The 18,264-nt window shown below is 41.6% G+C and overlaps 2 protein-coding genes across 9 annotated transcripts in view; one reads left to right on the top strand and one right to left on the bottom strand.

Annotated features, from left to right (window-relative positions):
• Positions 1-2,465: 2,465 nt before the first annotated feature.
• On the top strand, positions 2,466-5,379 carry msantd4 (Myb/SANT-like DNA-binding domain containing 4 with coiled-coils). The gene is made up of 4 exons (XM_071925899.2): positions 2,466-2,588; positions 2,822-2,917; positions 3,125-3,424; positions 4,542-5,379. The coding sequence occupies exons 1-4, from the start codon at positions 2,481-2,483 to the stop codon at positions 5,310-5,312; spliced, it is 1,275 nt and encodes a 424-aa protein (XP_071782000.2). The 5' UTR covers positions 2,466-2,480; the 3' UTR covers positions 5,313-5,379.
• Positions 5,380-16,582: 11,203 nt separating this feature from the next.
• The window catches only part of gria4a (glutamate receptor, ionotropic, AMPA 4a), a 105,235-nt gene continuing 103,553 nt past the window's right edge, over positions 16,583-18,264 (bottom strand). For all 8 annotated transcript variants that reach the window (XM_071925325.2, XM_071925333.2, XM_078284064.1 and 5 more), the window contains one exon: positions 16,583-16,747. In XM_071925325.2, the coding sequence (XP_071781426.1) occupies positions 16,583-16,747 (165 nt within the window). The remainder of the gene's footprint in view (positions 16,748-18,264) is intronic.

Here is an 18,264-nt window from a genome sequence, read left to right as displayed (position 1 = left end):
AGAGTCGGAGGCGGTGCGTAATAGCGTCATAAGTGGGCGCGGTGGAGGATTGACCAATAGGAGCGATTTTTACAGTGCGTCACTAATGATACCTTCATATTCTCTCAGAAATATCGTAATTATGAAATTTACGCATACATGAAGTGGCAAATACGACTGGGGAAAGTGGGAATTTTCTATTATACCCGAGTTGCCGAGATGTGATGTTCGGCAGGGAATCGTGGAAGTCGTGCCGATGGTACAAATGATGTGTTTTGGCCAATAAATGAATCAAAACATCAATTACATCCCTGACATGCATTTTCCTCTCTTCATGCTGCCACTGCAGTACGAAGTAGCTCTGTGCTGCTTGAATAATAGCAACCAAAACGCTACTTTTGTTACAGGGACCATTTTGCAATTGTTTCCGAGTAAAATAGTTTGAAATCAGATTTACCACTTTGAATTTCAGAAATGAGAGCTTTTGAGGCGCACTTGAAGGCAACATTAAAATTGTGTCGTTATGATGGTGTTTTTGATTGATGTACATCTGCGATTTACGCCGTCTGATCGGCAAGGTGAGTTGTATTATCAGTATGGTTAATCTCACATATAATAGGCTGGGGGGAAATTTGACAATTCATCAAGCGACATGTTTCGTTGTTCGATGAAACGGTTTTGTTTCTGTGGATTTTATATTTGTACACTGACCGCTGCATATCTTGCTGTGCGTGTCCCATAGGAAAAAAATTGGCTACATTTCACATACCTCATAATGTGTTTAGAGATATGTTTCAAAATGAACAAAAATGGCGAAACATGTATTTGTACATACAGATGACAGTCAATGAAGTAGCCTATATCTTGGGAGCTATATTTGGACATACTTGCACACATACAGTATGTTAGCGTATTGGAAGAAATCGTATTTACAGTGTCCAATATATTTCTAATACATGCCATCTACACGCATAAATACATGTTGTATATTTTGAAACGTATTTCTAAACATTCTCGAGTGTACTGTATGTTAAATGTATTTTCTTGCCGTAATGGGGTGTTGAATTTAACTAGGTGGTGTAGTCTGCTCATATTAGCACCATAGATAATGCATTACAGGTTAACTGTAGAGGCAATACATACATTGGCCAGGCTTTGCACATCAGCAATATTTCCTTCAGAGATGACAGTGTAATAAAAACTACCATTGGTCATAAATGTCTGCTAAATTCACCACATAGACCTACTTTGCCTCAAAATTGTGCATTTTATGGCTTCACAGGATCCCTTACCCATATTTATGAGGAGGATGTGCAGGATGCATAAAGATGCATCCTCCACTGTGACCCATAAAAGAAAGCAAAATAGCTTAATACTGGTTCTCATGTCATCATGTGTCAGGAATGATCCCACTTTGACTGTCACAATAGTGTAGTGGTAGACAGTTTGCCCTATTCAGTAGTTGTGTGGTGCCATTTGAAAAAAAAAATACACAACTGTTAAAGAAAGCATGAAAGAAATACACAAGTTTGCCACATTTCCCACCAAAACACCACTGAGCCAAGAAAGAGGCGCTCTGTTTACCCTCAACTACATTAAAGACTCTCTGCTTCACCTACAGGATGCCGGCAGAGTGCTTTTAGCCTCTGAAGCTTTTCTACTCAAAGAGCTTTTCTACCTGTGTGAGCTCATCTGGCAGCAGTTCAATCCAGTAAACCAACAGAGGGCCAGGTGGAAAAATCAGCCAGTTTCCCTGATAATAATATTCTTATATCCCATCAAGGCGATAAGTGGACTTTCTACACAAACTGGGAAACAAGACGTTTTTTGACAATGGACATTAGGCTAACTCCCTCTAGCCTATAGTGTGACCTCAGTGACCCCGGCTAAACAGACTTCTTCCCATCTGATGTTTCCATAAGTCCAGGTCTCACCAGACATTACACAGATCCGGCCTCTCCAGTGGAACATCTGGGATCAGCACCTCAGTCTGCCACATGGGAACCTAGGGAATTCTTCCTTGACCAAAGCTCTTCTATTTGGGAAGACTCTAGACTCTGTTGCGCTTGGATTAAGCTTAACGTCACACACCCACAGCTCTCTTGATCTGAGGACCAAGACTCTACCTTGCATTCCCATATTCCCCTCCTCCGTCCATCGTGTGATGTCTCTCTCTTTGTACCCCAGTTTCCCTTTTCCCTCTCTCCTCTGATACATTCCTCTTTCATTCCTTCCATTTCTCTCTCTCTTACATTCCTCTCTGCCGCTCCTGTTTCTCCTTCCCTACCTGCTTCTTCCCATCATCCCTCTCTCCCTCTCACAGGATCCATCCCTGCCTCTCTCCTTTCTCCTCATCCATCTACTTTTCTGTCCATTTCTCTCTCTCTCTCTCTCTCTCTCTCTCTCTCTCTCTCTCTCTCTCTCTCTCTCTCTCTCTCTCTGTCTCTCTCTCTCTCTGGGCGCTCTGGCCCCTCCTCACCGCCAAGCTGGATTTCCTGCAGATGAAGCAGCTGAAGAGGAAGAGGAAGAGTAACTACAGTGTTAGAGAGACACAGACACTCATCAGGGAGATCCACAAGAGACGCGACGTCTTGTTCTCCAGACAGCAGGTGTTCTGTTCTGCTCTATTCTAACAGTTGAGTTGATGTACAGTAATAAGGATAATATATGCAAGAAGATAAAATAAAAACGGATCGCTAAGTTCTACAGCAATAAAAATAATTTTTTTTTATTGACTGACAATTTATAACAGCCAAAATGTCTTGGAATTAGTAGAATAAAACTGCTTGGTACTTGTTCTGTCTGTGTACCTCTGAACATTTCCATGTGTTCCCTCCAACAGAACACGGCCATTAATGAGCTGAAGAGACAGGCATGGGAGGAAGTGGCAGGAGGTGTCAATGCACTGGGGGAGGGGGAGCTACGCACTGCTGCTGAGGTGTGTGTGTGTGTGTGTGTGTGTGTGCATGTGCATGTAATTCTGTGTTTAAATAGCAGTTTTAGCTCCGTCTTTCAATCCCGACTCATTAGTGTGCCTTTAGGAACTTCCTTACTTCCCTTCTTGTCTTCTCTTTCCCTCTCGTACTCCTGTCATTCCCACCTCACCTCTCTTGTCTCCTCTCGTCTCCTCTCCTCTCTTCTCCAGGTGAAGCGTCGTTACTTGGACTGGCGTGCACTGATGAAGAGGAAACAGCTACAGGCTGAGCTCTCCCTCTCCTCCTCCTCCTCCTCCTCTTTGGTGCTGAAGGCAGAATACGACCCCTCCTCCCCCGAGCACGAGGCCGCCTCACTGGGATCTGGGTGCGACCAGTTGCTTGACCTCTCAGGCTTCCCCAAGGACTGCCACTGCGAATGGCCAGAGCTGGTGGCTCTGGGGGAGCCGAGCGGACCGGCCATGATGGCACCGCCGGGTGTGAAGATGGAGGAGGACGTCACTGAATACAGAGTAAGAGACTGTCTAAGAAGATTTTTATGTCCCGCCACCCTGGGACATGTTATGCAGGACATGATGTCGTCATGGTGGCGTCTGTCTGTCTGTCTGTGTGTGTGTGTGTGTGTGTCTGTGTGTGTGTAGAGACATTCTTGTGAACACAATAACAATACATGGAAACTCATACTTACACCACAGGTACCCTCTGTAGAGTAGATGATCTGATTAGATTTCAGAGCACCTTGCTGCATAAATTTGCATATTAATAAGGAATAACCGACTTTAATGAAACTACTGTAAGTCCTTAATGCTTTAAGACACAGAGTTCATCTTAACACCAACCATGTGTTACGTAAAGGCAAGTATGTTGACAGAAATATTTACTAATTAGTGCAGTCATTTGCTTAATTAATGACCTCATTAGCATAACTGGCTATGTTTAATATATCATGGTGATTATGGCAGCACATCAGGCAGCTCAAGTGCCTCTTGTTGTTGCATCATGTAGGATCACTGATCAGAGATCACATTAAATTACACATACATTCTCTGTGTAAATGAGGCTGTAGATTCCACTTAAACGTGCCATTTCAATGTTATTTTTAGTGATCTGATCGTTAAGATCTATTTTGAGACCATACCACTTCCACCACTCATCTTAAAAATCTCAAATCTTCCACAATACATTTTCCAGCTCTTCCTCCTCATCTTTTGACGGTGCTCGTATGTGACTAAACTGTATCCAGATTACGTATAATTCCCATCACATTATGAGCCTGACAGTCTCCACTGATAATGCAAGCAAAATTGCATTGCAAAAAGGTATCAAACTTATCACTTAAAGCCTCTTAATGTTTCATCAGCTGGTCACATGAACGTATTAGCTGGGGTCTCATTGTGTTTTGGTTTGAATCATAAAATAAATTTAGGAAACTCTAACTAATACTACCCTAAAAGGACTGAAAAACCATAATATGTCAGCACACACGGTAAGCTCATATTGAGTGTGGTATTGTTACAAAAAGTACACAAAATTTATTTTCATCGATAAACCAACTTATTAGACTGTATAATTTTTTCTTTGGAGTGTGTGTACCCACATATTTAATTACTTCACTCTCTCATTCTCTAGTTGGACGGTGATGGTGATGTGGGAGATGGAGACGGGGAAATTGATGAAGACGATTTCCCCTCCCTCCTCAGTGACATCGAGTCTCGTGGCGAGGGACGCGTCCCTGAGGTCTACTCCCACATCGAGTTCGGCATGCTCGCCTCCTCCAAAGCTCCCACCTCCACCACCAACCGGGACGGCCCGCTGGGCGCCGACCTGATGGGAACGGGCGCGCAGGCCCACGGACTGGGCGGACTGACCAATCACGAGAGCGCGGGGCCGGGGTTTCTGGTTGCCGTGGAGAAACAGCGGCTGGAGCTGGAAAAACAACGCCTGGCCGTGGAAACTGAGCGCCTGGCGGTGGAGAAGGAGAGGCTGATGGTGGAGAAGGAACGACTGCGGCAGGCGGAGGTGGAGAGGGAGCGACTGCAGCTGGAGAGAGAGCGGTTACAGGTGGAGAGGGAGAGGCTGAGGGTTCTGCTCCTGAGCCAATCAGAACGCGTTGACTCCTCCTTTACCCAGCCGCCCCAGCAAGGCCCGCCCTCTTCCTCCACCTCCTCCTTGTCCGCTGCCCACGATGGACAGAAGGAGAGAGAGAAGGAAAGTAAAAGGTGGATGCCGGCGGTGGATCTGGAGACAGAAAGGCTGAGGCTGGAGAAGGAGAGACTGCAGCTGGAGAAAGAGAGACTGCAGTTCTTCAAGTTTGAGTCCGGCAGACTGCAGATAGAGAGAGAGCGCCTCCAAGTGGAGAAAGAGAGACTGCAGCTGCACAAAGACCATCAGGGCCACTGAGAGAGAGAATGAGGAGAGAGAGAGAGAGAGAGAGAAAGAGAGAGAGAGAGCAAGGAATGAATACAAAATCAGCCAGTCGAGAAGCAGCACTACACAGGAAATACTTGATTTTCATAAAGCTAATGCAGCCTTCAGGGAGCAAATAAGTGTGCGCTCTCAAGACTGAGAACACTTGTGTTTGCACCAGCAGCTGCTCCCTGGTCAAGTTTTCCACACTGATTTTCCCATGGAGGGTGTGAAGCATGGGAGTGATCGTTCCTGATTGGAATGTGGCCAAGGAGAAGACTGTGAAGGAGGATTGTCATATGTATGTGTGTGAAACAGCAGTGCCTTGAGATGCCTTCATACAATGTGTGACAAGACAGCTGAAGAGAGAAAGCTGTCCTGTGTTGCGTTTTCTCTTCTCTTTTAGGTATTGGCACTGTTACATACCTACAGTCTAAGCCTCTGTTCACTTTTCAAATCCTGATCCATAATTGCAGTCTTGCACCATCTGTTGAAATACTGTCACTACTGGATTTGTTCATGTTTTTCACTGGATTTCAAGACATTTTCTTCACTCTCAAATTGACCATATATCTGAGAGTTAAAGATGAGTATTACATGGATTATTAAGCTTTTGGAGTTTGTTTACACTGGTATTATTTGTAAACATTGAAACATGAAGCCAGTTCAACAGACTGTAGGTATCTTTGTAATAGCTGGCTTCACTAAATCAAACAATGGCTGTCCCGGATAATTGGTATCTGAAAGGTGGTTATCAAATCACTCTGGCAACCCAGGATTTTACAATCTACCTGTGAGCACGTTCACATAAAAGGGGCAGCGTTTGTAACGATTTGTAATTATTTCATGGGAGCTTAGCTTGAGCTAAATTAAACCTGGAGCTGAAATAATTTTATTTACTGAAATAAGCCGGGTTTATCTGGAAATCTTGTTCTGTGGAACATTCCTCTGGGAGGTTTTTCATGAAGTCTGTTTTACGTCTTGAATAACTCCATTTGATGAAGGAAGCTTGAATGGATGCCAGTTATGTTCCTATGGCAACTTGTGCATTGAGCCAAACCTGGATGGGAGCAGGTTTAACATGGCTAAGTCTGACTTAGTAAAAGACGGCTAATTTACCTATAGTTGTGTAAGCCTACTACTATTACTACTGTACGTTGCAACTGATCTACATTCTGTTTAGATCAATTCAATTGCAATACAGAGAATTATGAAGGAACGTATTGAAACTTACGCCTAATGTGGTTGGCAGTTTATTGCCAGGCTGCATCTCCCACAGCAGTATTGCCTTTTTTGGCAATTGTGTGTTTGTAATTGTCATAATATTTAATGTTACGTTTCAGCCTGCTTTAAAATTGCCAGAGTGCACACCTCAATTGATCGCCCAAGACTTCAGTCAGCTTGATCGACGAAGCTGCAGACCACCTTTGTGAAACAGAATGAATCGAGACTACAATACTGTGCTAACTCAACTACACTCATAATGTCATGGGAATCAGTGTGACCTATTGTATTGGCAGCTGTGTTTAATATTCCAACTTTGATTCTCATGCACATTCACACATGAATGCTCATTTCAATGACATCATCATCAAAACGCTATGGCGCGTGAGGTTTACTCTCTACTTCACAGGCTTTCCTCTGCTTGACTGCTGACTTTGGGCTGAAACCAAATTACAGACAATCAGATGCTGATATATTAAAAAAAGTTCCATATGTAGAATTTGTTTGTCCGGTTCATCACACACACGCCGCAGGTTAGCACTGAATATGCTTGACAAAATGAGACAAGTTTGAGCAGCTTTTCAGCAGCTCATCTGGGCATACTGAATCATCTAAGAAAGAAAATAAATCTAAGAAAATAAAATATTGGACTGTGAACCGAATGCACCTTTACATTTTAGAAATGTAATGGTACATCTGAGAGGATGGGATCATAACGTCTTATTCTGCACTTTTGCCAACCAAATCAGCCCATCAATCTGTTGTACTGTGTGCTTGCCTTTAAATTTTAGCTTCACAAAAGATTTTTAAATGTCAAAAGGAACTGTTACTTGTACAGAATGTTTTGTATGCTATTTCTATCCGTCTTGGTGTCAGCTGTTTGTGTTCACATAGCCACATTACATGGTAATGGTTGTGACTTTGTACATTTGACCGCCAAGGTTAAAGTGATATTTCACTGTTAGTATAACATTTGGTGTTTTTGCCATTTAGATTGCTAGACTTGGAAAAGCCTGAACATCTGGTGACTACATATTACGGGGGCAGCTATTGGACATTCAGTGTTAATAGAGTCATGTGAGGCGAGCATGCCGGAAAATTAAAGTGTACTTAGTGAAATATTGCTTGACCATATTTTTGAAGGTAATATTTTTAGTTCTGTGGTGCCATATACATACTGTAAAGAGTGACTGGATACTGAAAACTGTATACTGCTACTGGATACTTAAAGCACAATATGTTCATTTACAATGCCGTTTTTTTGTTTCATCTCAACATTAAAAATCTGATTTTACTTGTTTAGACTGCAACAAAACAATCAGGACCCACTCTTTTCCTGATCTGAGACCAGTTTTTCTCTTTAATCAGCATGATGTCAGGTCATGTGACCTGACCAGTAATCCTGGAACAGAGCTATTAGAAGTCTTTTGTTTTAAAAAAATTATGGGTCCTTATGTTTCACGTCAGTTTAAAAAGAATAATTTTCATATTTGTTCAAACATCTGATATAAGCTTTAAGTTACACCCAATAATAGTCAGTGTTTAGCAAGATCTGTCATACATTCAAGCCCTAATAGAGATTTTATTGCTATTGACTTTAAATATCTTGATACTGTGTGTGCATGACATCAAGCACTACTTCAATAGAAATATAGTTTGAAGATATTACGTGCAGGATTCTCTCATTGTTACTGAGAAATTAGCAGGTTTTAACTAGCATTAGAAACAAAGAACAGCAAAACAATATTTTGATTGTTGTCATTACAAACAGCAGCCAGTGATTTCCTTCACCCTGTTATTTCACCCAGTGTAACAGCTTTTGGTTGAATTCTCCTGAAAAAATCTAAGACAACACCTTCTGGTAGATTGTTAAAACACATCATATATTATGGGAAGGGAAATAATACAATATGCAGATTTAAAACAGTTCACAGGGATTATAGCAACTATTAATTTGGATCAGAATCAGTTTTATTTTCCAAACACAACAAAAGCACCAGGAATTCGGCTTTGCTAATTATGCACTGGTGTCAAAATTCATCAGATGATGATTTATTTAGAAAAAGTCCTTTACAGGGTAATTGCGAATGATTGGAATTAAGTTCTTTTCTGGATATAAAACATGAAATGAAATAGTTATGAGAGAAAAGCCTTAATGCTCTCAGCGTTGCCTTTGAAGACTGACAGTAAAGGAGAATAAGAAGAAAACTGACTACTGAGACAAAATCCTCTTTTGTCTCAGTAGTGATGCACCTCCCGGCTCATCAGGCACTCTCAGATCAATGCAGGCAAACAAAAAGAAGAGACGAGCATTAAAGACACTTTGGGTGCATGAGTCATGACACTGGTGTGCTGCAGAAACCTTGTATCTGCAATGAGTCGACTTTTCAGTAATTGAGTAAAACATTGATTTCCCCATTGTCACCCATGCATTTTCAACATTTTACATTTTAAAAGCTCATCTTGATCCCAGTGGCATGAGACATACAGTACAAGTGGGGGCCAACTTCAGGTGCTGTATCGATTACAGTTGGAAAAGTAGGGCAAAATTGGAGCCACAAGGTTTTTACTGGACTCAGACAATAAGGTGCATGGACTGGTTTGAGAGGACAGTGAAACTTCTAAATCCATAGGTGAGACCTCTTTAACTCTGAAATCACCTGATCTGCCAGCGCTGAGCTCCTCAAGATTTCTCCTTGTCTGTTTCCCTCACTCACACACTTTGTCTTTCCCTCTCTCTCTCTCTCTCTCTCGCTCTCTCTCTCTCTCTCTCTCTCTCTCTCTCTCTCTCTCTCTCTCTCACACACACACATACACACACACACCCATACAGGCACAGGCAGGGACTCAAAGCGGGCAGATCGAATCACAAAGACTAGTTTATTTTTCCATCTAAGGGTTATTTTGTCGTCTGTCTGTGAGATGAAAGCCTTATATAAAAGACCCTGCTCCAGCTCTGTCAGGATTTAGAACTGGTGTGAAAATCCATCTTATTGTTATGAAAGGGTCTCTCAGCACCGGCTGAACGCAGTGTCTTGACTGACTGCTGTGTGGACTACTGAGTGTGTGTGTGTGTGTGTGTGTGTGTGTGTCTGTGATGGCAGCTGGAGCTAGAGGTGGAGAAAAAGAATTTACACAGTACAATATTTCAACGCTTTCCTCTGTGATATTGTATCAACACGGTGAGGACAATAATGATCATTTATTCTTTAATGGCTTTTTAGTCACAATAAAACCTGATTTTGATTATTTTATCTTCCTCATGGATATTACTTTACCTATTAATGCAGTCAAATGAGGAGAATGGAAGAAGTGAAAACACATAGGCTATGGTAATATTGCATCACAATGCTTATATGTATTTGCGAAAACATGTAACATAATATTTTTCTGTTTTGCCTCTTTTTTGTTCCATAAAATCAAAGAGCCTAAATATGGAAAAAACAAAACAAAACTCTCCCTTGACTCACATTTTGAAGTTGAAGCTTATTTTCCACTATGATCAAAAAGAACAATGGTAAAAATCAGATCCATTCCACATTCAGGTCAGAAAGTCAGATTTATTTGGCTCATGTGTAAATTCAGCCTTGTGGAAAAAACTAATTGTGTGTGTGTGCCTGCATGTGTTTAATGTACTGCAGGAAAAAAGCCGTGTGTCTATGAGAAAACGGTTGTGGTTTTGTCTGTTTGTATGTGTGTGTATGTGTTAAACACATTTTACCCCTGACTTGAAAAAATGAGATCACAACACCGCCAGCAGCCCCAGGTATTATGATGATTTGTGGTGAATTAGTGAAAAAAAACAGCACAGGGATGAGCCACCTGAAAGCACTGAAAGTGATGGTGCAGTGGAGAGCATTTCATTTTCTATCCGATCAGGAGAAAAGGCATCAGAGTGAATGAGGAGCGAGAAAAGGGGAGGTGGTGATGATGGGAGAGAGGAAGAAGGGGTATGGATTGCAGAAAAAGTGGGAGATGGGTCCTAAGAGAGAGATGCAAGAGAGGGAGAAGTGAAGGATGATGGAGAGAGAGAGGATAAAGAGAGGGAGCGGAGAAATAGAGAGGGAGAGCGGCGCAGGAGGGGCTGAGCGGAGGGAGGCTGACGGAGATAATGCAGGGCGGAGAGAGAGAGAGAGAGAGAGAGAGAGAGATGGAGTGAGAAAGAGGAGATGAAATGAGCCAATAAAAATAAAAAAGGTGAAAAGGCCGCTGTCACTCTGCAGCGATGATAAAAGAGGCAGATTGAAGGTGTGTGTGTGTGTGTGTGGGTGGGTGGGTGTGTGTGCACTTGCATGTGAAGGGCAAGGTTAAAAGGGTGGAAGAATGGCTCAAAATTGTTATTTTGCTTCATCTTCGAGTAAATGGGAAATACTTGTCAGTAATGACCCAGGATAGTGTATGTGTGTGTGTGTCTGTGTGTGTGTGTGAGAGAGAGAGATGGGAAGTAATGGAAAATGCTTGTCTGTGATGGCTCTGCATTAGTGAGTGTTAGGTCCCCATAGAGGGAAAAAGGGAGCCTAAATGGCAAAATCACAGCAGGGAAATTTTAACCTCTTATCTGCTGTTCCTCAGCTCATGGATTCACACACACAGATTTACAGATTGAACACCTTGGCAAGGCTGAAATGTTATTCTTGAAGCTGCTCTTGAATAAGGCTTCAAGCCACTCAGAAGGTGATATGAATGTTTACTGTTTTCATATAATACATTTGCTGTGTTGTTAAATCCTCCACTAAAGCAGAGTTGTAATTCTTGAGACCCTGATGGCTACAACTAAAATGTTCAACTAATGTCAGGATTCATCTTGTGTTTTATAACAAGATACATTTTTTTTTATTAAAGCTGCTGTTGGTGAGGCGATTTATTTTTATTACTTCAAAATAAATGTTAATCCATAAAAGTTACCAGCTTCAGCTTTAAATAAGGTTTATATATTGGAATTTAGGCATCAGACAATGTATGAATACTTTCAGTGATGAGGCACATGTGATCTCTAAATTGTGCATGGTTTCACAATCTGCTGTGAGTCTGTTGGTGCTACACAGGCAACGTTGGTTGTCAGTATTGAGCTAATGTACTTTCCAATCCAATACCAGCCATGATGATGAGAGATACGCCTGAAGAGGCCATTATGGGGTAGGCCAGTCACAGATTCATTAACGCCTGATTGTCGCATGGAGTAATCTTGGCACTTGATAGCACTTGGTTGATGAATGGTAGATGTTATGTTCAAGTTGTCAACTGACTTGAGTAATTGGTACTGATTTATGGTTAATTTCAACCAGTTAAACATACCATGTGAGGTGTCCATATTATACTAAAGAAACCCCTCTGGTAGGGTGGCAGGTCTGGGATGGCTGCAGGGCTTTTTCCAACCAGATGAACAGTGCGATGAAAGATAAAACTACTGTAAAAAAACCCAAAAAACTCTGCAACACCCCGACCATTTTTGTTTCTCTCTTGATAAATTGGACACCCCTTAGCATCACAGCTGGCAGACCACTTATCTTCAACACCTGTCATACAACATCACTGATTACTCAAGCTGGATACCTACTAATCCTCTCTCAGTGCCAGTTCTGATTCGAAGCTGTCTTTTATAGTGTTTGGCTGCTTCAAAATTATCACCATTACACTAGTAGAACAACATAACTCTGTTTTATCCATTTATCCCATTAATACTAAACCACATGGCATTTCTCTGGGTCAGTGGGCATTTTGGGCATCACATACTGTAGTATCATATTTGGCAGACGAAACCTTTTACACTCCTTTATGTTATCACACGTATAAATCAGATTATGTACTGATTATTCTATGTGATTTAACAGATTTTTACTGCATACAATTGGGGGCCATCCTTGGGTCCATACCCCAACATTCAAATAAATAGACCAGGAGAAGAAGTCCATTATGGTGAATCCCATCACTTCTGTGGTTTGGTTGCAAACAAAGCCTGTCGACAAGTGTGGTATAGATACAGGATAAACAGTTGAAAATCCTACCAGAAAGGAGCCATCCCCGAGTAAATAACCACACAGCAAGAGAAAGTTTGGCATTGATGTTTTTACTAGAAAAAGAAACCAAACCAAATGGAAAGAAAGAAACAAAGAAAGAAAGAAACAAGAGTGTTAAAGCCAGAGTGTTTAGTGGATAGCAGACAGCCCAGCAGTCAGCCTTTTGCTGTCTAGGCATGAAATCTCATGTGCTGGAGGTGGCGAAGAAATAAACAGAATATCATCATGTACACTCTAAACGTCTGGCGTGTCTGGTTTGGCGATAGGTAGGTGGCGTAACTGTCTCTTCACAAATGTATCCATCGTAGAAGTCCAACTATTTACTACATGCTGGTTTGCTGCACTACTGCTGCACTGGTACACAAGTCTGAGAGGAATTGATTGGAAAATGTCTTAACTTTTTCTCTTTTCAGCCATCATGAGGCTCTTTTAATCAGTTGTTTGAGAGGCATATGTTTTGTTTTACAATATTCAGTTCTACTTCTACTTTTGTCTATTGAATCCTACTTGAATACATTTGATGCAGGACTGATGCATGATGAGGGACTTCTACAATGGCGACCAATGCAGTGGAGGTTTTTGAATGCATCTAGAATGCTTTTTGGGAAATGTTAAAGGTTACAATGCAAAAGCTATGCAATGTTCAGAACAAGGAGCCGGACTAAGAAATTCAGATTGTCACTTGGTGTCTAGAGTTCTCGTTTCATCTCGATCCCATTACTTTGTAGTGTGTCAGGGCGGAAAATGAAGTGATTTCAGATTGTTGAGAAGCACTTTGCTCAGAGTCTTGTCTCACGGTGAGATAGGAGAGAAGATGAAAGCAGAGGGAAGGAGGCAAGATGAGAAGGTGAGAGGAGAGAAAAGGGGGGGAGAAAGGAAGGAGGAAGAATAGAGTAGTGGGAAGGAGGGCTGGCGTCAAGCAGCAGAAGCAAAAAAGATTAAATGGCAGGAGAAGAATGGAGATGCGTTGAGAGGACATGGGATAAAAGGAGAGGGAGAGGGGACAGCTGAGGAGATGAGAGGTGAGGAGGGGAGAAGGATACACAATATTTCTTCTGTCCCCGGGAATTATATTATGATAAAAATCCCTTCACAAGTGTCACTGCCATGGATGTGCTAAACTTGTGTTACAACAAATTCAGGTTGAAGTGAAACTGCCCAACTGTAATTCTATAAAAAATAAAATGTTGTTTTTCTTATTCTAATACTTTCAAATCTTTATCAGATTTTAATATAATAATATTTAATTTCCCTTTATTTCACCACCCTTCCAGTAGCTAAAAAAAAAGAGTAAAGGTCCAGGAATTGGAAGGGAAGAAAGGAAGCGGACATGCAAAACTACTATATAAAATGGATTCAAACACTTTTCTGGGATTGATTACTCTTGCCTAGCATAATGGATCCAATCAGGCCACCACCCAAAAGTACAATTCCCTGTTCATTTTGAACTCTAGACAGACCAAAGCAAATGCTCAAAGTAACTGATAGGACTTCAATTTGCAATTGACCCACATCTGGTTAGAAGACAAGACAGAAAGCGTTGATGCTGTATCACACAGATGCTACACTCTCCAAATGGCGGACAGCAGTGTTTCCCTACAATACAGCAATCAGGGTGGGCCACCCCTCCTAGAGGCCTCAGCTTCCCTTAAAGTATTCCCTGTGTATAGGTTTCAGTGTCACATACTAAAGTCTACATGCTGTTTCAAGGGCCTTTCCACCCCACCAAGAAAAAAATTCTGGGGAAAACACAAAATAACCCAGTGAAAAACGAATGGTGTGACAGACAAACAACCATAGGCAAAGGAAAACATCAGAACCTCTCATGTGGTGCTAGAGAAAGTGATCACTCTGAGCTGACCCTGTGTATGCAACAATGTGTGTGCGTGCGTTTAATATGTGTGTGCCTGTGTGAGTGCCAGATGGACATTCAGTGTTGAGTAGGACACACGAAGACTGTGGCATATTAATATTCTCAAGTTATCAAAAACAGCCATATAACAGAATGTATGCCATGGCCTCCCACAATCAGTGATCAATGTTTTCTATAGCTCTCTATAGACGTATAGATATATATTCATTTGTATTATATATAATATGTAGATTTATAAAAAAGATTTTGTCTTAATTACAAGTAGTGGCATTTTCTTTTATATTCATTATTGCAATGAATTGTTATCTAAGATGGTTAAAAAAGAGAGGTGAGTTCTGTTTTGCTACGCAGTTATTTACAACAGTTTTTAAAAAGCAAGCTTTCTGATATGGTTCCTTTCCCTGGCCACTGGAAAAGACTAAGGATCTCAAATGACGCCCAAACCGCCCATTAAATACACTAGTTTTAAAGAAATTGTAAATTGTAGCTAAGTCTATGTGGTTCAAGTCAAATGAAGTGCACACAGCATAGGGCAGTGGTTCTCAACCTTTGTGACCTGCGACCCCTAGAAACAAATGGTTGGCTCTCGACACTCCCATTATGGGCCAGCATGCAAACAATGATGAACTTTGACACCAAATGATGATTTTTGGTTTCCCCAGGCTATTTTGATTAATTATTCAATGAGGCCTGGAGGCTGCAAATATTCCTTTTTAGCAGAAGGGAAAAAAAACATTTATCCCAAAGATTTTAAACACAATACTATATTTGATAAAAAACTTGAAACTCTAAGTTTTTTTGGCCATAGACCAAAGAGCACCCTCTTATAATACAGCACCCACCAGTAGCTCCTTTATCGTTTTTTACAATAATATATTTGTATATTTGAAATATGTCTTCTCATTCCTTGAATCATCTTGTGTCTCAGAAAAATCATTTTGCAACCCCCTGGAAGGTCCCAACCTCCAGGTTGAGAAACACTTTTTTTCGGTCGTCATTTGAGATCTGCCCATGTGATTTTTTTTTTTTCATCAGTTATCACAGAATATACAGCTTAACCTCCGGTTTCCCACTTGGCAAAAAGTAATAGTCTATTTGCTATTTAGCATAACTACTGTCATGATGATGTTGTTGATGAAGGATTTCATTAATTACTACTGTTTTTTTTTTTTTACAAACCCCTGTGTATTCTATGGCTGTGATCAGCCATATGTGTGTACGAGGTTATTTCTGTTCTATGTTGGCTGATTATCTCGCTGGTTTGGGCGAGAAACCATTCTATATGCGTAGTAAGAAAGCATGTTCATTCAGTTTGAACAGTCCATGGCAAAGTAGCAGGTTTGCACAGTCCAAAGTTTCAAGTTTACAGTTTTCTGGTCTTCTAAGGGTGATTTACCTGGCACTCAGTCTTTGCAGGCAAGTCAAGACGACGATGATGATGATGATGATGAAAACGATGTCGATGAAATGTCTTAGTAAGGCGTTGTCAGGGCGGCGTGGCTCATGAGCCAATATTGTCCAATCAAGACAAAACAGAGACAAGTTGTTTGGTTGTCTTTTTATCATCAGCTGTTGTCATCGTCTTCATCACAATCATCATCGTCATCATCATCATCATCATCACTGATTTTGTTGTCATGTTCACAGTTCATAGTTCATTTCTTGTAAGTCTGTGCTGGGTTTCCTGTCGGTTCGTCAATATGATAGTGGTATCCTCCCGAAAAATTAAAAATGGATGTTGTGTGTGATAGTCAAAGTTGTCCGTTGTTTTTGTCCCACCGTTCGCTCCGTAGTTGTATTTCACTTGTCTCTTGTGTGTCAATGGCATCAGGAAAGTGAGATGACGATGGCGCAGTGTGTTTGTGTATTCAAGTGTGTGTCTGTAAAAATGTATGTTTGAGTGTGTCTGCATCTGAGTATTCAAATAAGTGTGTGTGTAAGTGTGTGCAACTGTATATGCATGTTTGTGTGTGTGCATGAGTGTATGATATGTATATGTGTTTTTATATGTTTATGTATGTACATATGTGTGTGTGTATGTATGCTAATATGTGGTTGTATGTAAGCACATGTAGGCGTGTGTGTGTGTGTGTGTGTGTGTTTAAGTCTGTATACTTGTGTTTATAAGGCACGGCAGGTGTTTTTGGTTTTCAGGGCAGTCCGGAGGAGACCACTGCAAGGCCGGGGTGTCGGAGGGAGGCGTGGCCAGCATGCACGGCTTTGGGGCAGTCTGGCGTCAGGACACGCCCGTTCTCCCCCACACTTCCTGTGATGGACAGACGGGCCTTGTTCCGCATGGCTTCAGAAAACGACAGCTATACAAGGAGAGACGGAGGGGAGGATGGAGAGAAGGGTGACAGAGGCAATGAGGTGAGGGAGGGGAGGCAGAGTGGAGATTTTGTATGAAAATACTCATATACATGGAAGCATATACAATAACTGTAACCGCTCGCAGACAAACACGCAGGACTGCATGTGCACACCCTCACCCTCACACACACACAAACACACACACACACACACACACACAAACCCTCACTCGTGCATGTGCCCGCACATGTACACACACACCAGTACACATGTCTATAACAATCAGAAAGGGTGCGATCACACCTACAGTTTGTTTTATTTTGGTCCAAAGTTGACTTTGTTGCATTTTTGTATTTGGTTAATTTAGGTTCACACTGCCCAATTACAAGCGAACCAGGTCTTGTTTAGTGGACAGAGTTTTGGTAACCTGTCATCCTGCGAGATAGGAGATTTTGGCACCTGGAGAGCAGGGTGAGTCAAAACAAATCTGATTCCAGTACCTCTAATTTTAAGTAAGCATGATGGACTTGTCTGTGCTCTTTTCCATTTGTTATGCTAGGCTTTCCCAGCATGAGTAACTGCTGGCTATCAGATGTCAACATTCATCCATACCCATAAAACTGTATGGAACAATGGTCGAACAACAAATATACTCATAAAACCATATGTTTTGGCTAATTTCCTTTAGTTGCAATTACGTTCTCACTCCTAGCTAACCGCACAGGTCGCCTGGAAGAGGAGCGAGCATTTGCAGGCCCTGGTGTGGTTATTTGTTGCGCACCAGAGTTCAAATGGCATTGTTCTCACCAGAGTTGGATTGAACCGCTCTAAACATGCCTGGTGTGAACGCACCCTAAAACACACATTCACATCTCACAAACTAACAGGCTATGCTGTGCAAACACTAAAATCATTTTACAAAGGCGGAAATAAACTAAAAAGCAGGCAACAATCAACGAAGACGTACAAAGTAGACAAGTAGGTTCAGGTTGTAGACATCTGCATTTCATAGGTGACCATGCATTTCTGGGGTCTGGGTTTTCAATAATCCCAAAAAGATAAGGTGAGGATTTGAAAGGATAGGATTTGGAAGGTGAGGATTTTGGAAAGACAAAGGGAAGACACGAAGGAGTGATTTTATTTCCAGGTTTCAGATTTATAGAGAGGGATCGACTGGCTATACTGCTCAGAGAAGGGTGACACTTCACAGGAACACGCTACTCCCTGATGTTTCAGTAAAGTTTGTGTTGCTGCTGTAGGATGAAAACCTTGTATCTCTGAGAGCCAACAAGCCTTATTTTCAGCATGATGCCCATGCATTTTTTGAGATTACGCAATTTTGAGTAGGTTTTGTTGGTGCTAGGATTCTGAAACTTCCTCAAATTCTCAAAATGTATCCAAATTTTGTTGTACCTGAGTTATAGGGTCTTCACACAGAGACAGCGGTATTCAACATTGTATAACCCGAGAGGCTAACCTCTGTAAATAGTGCTAGGAAAGGAAACATGGTTGGATGCTGCGG

The sequence above is a fragment of the Centroberyx gerrardi genome, chromosome 6 (genome assembly GCF_048128805.1).
Source record: "Centroberyx gerrardi isolate f3 chromosome 6, fCenGer3.hap1.cur.20231027, whole genome shotgun sequence".
NCBI lineage: Eukaryota > Metazoa > Chordata > Actinopteri > Beryciformes > Berycidae > Centroberyx > Centroberyx gerrardi.
This window is presented reverse-complemented; position numbering and strand designations above follow the sequence as displayed.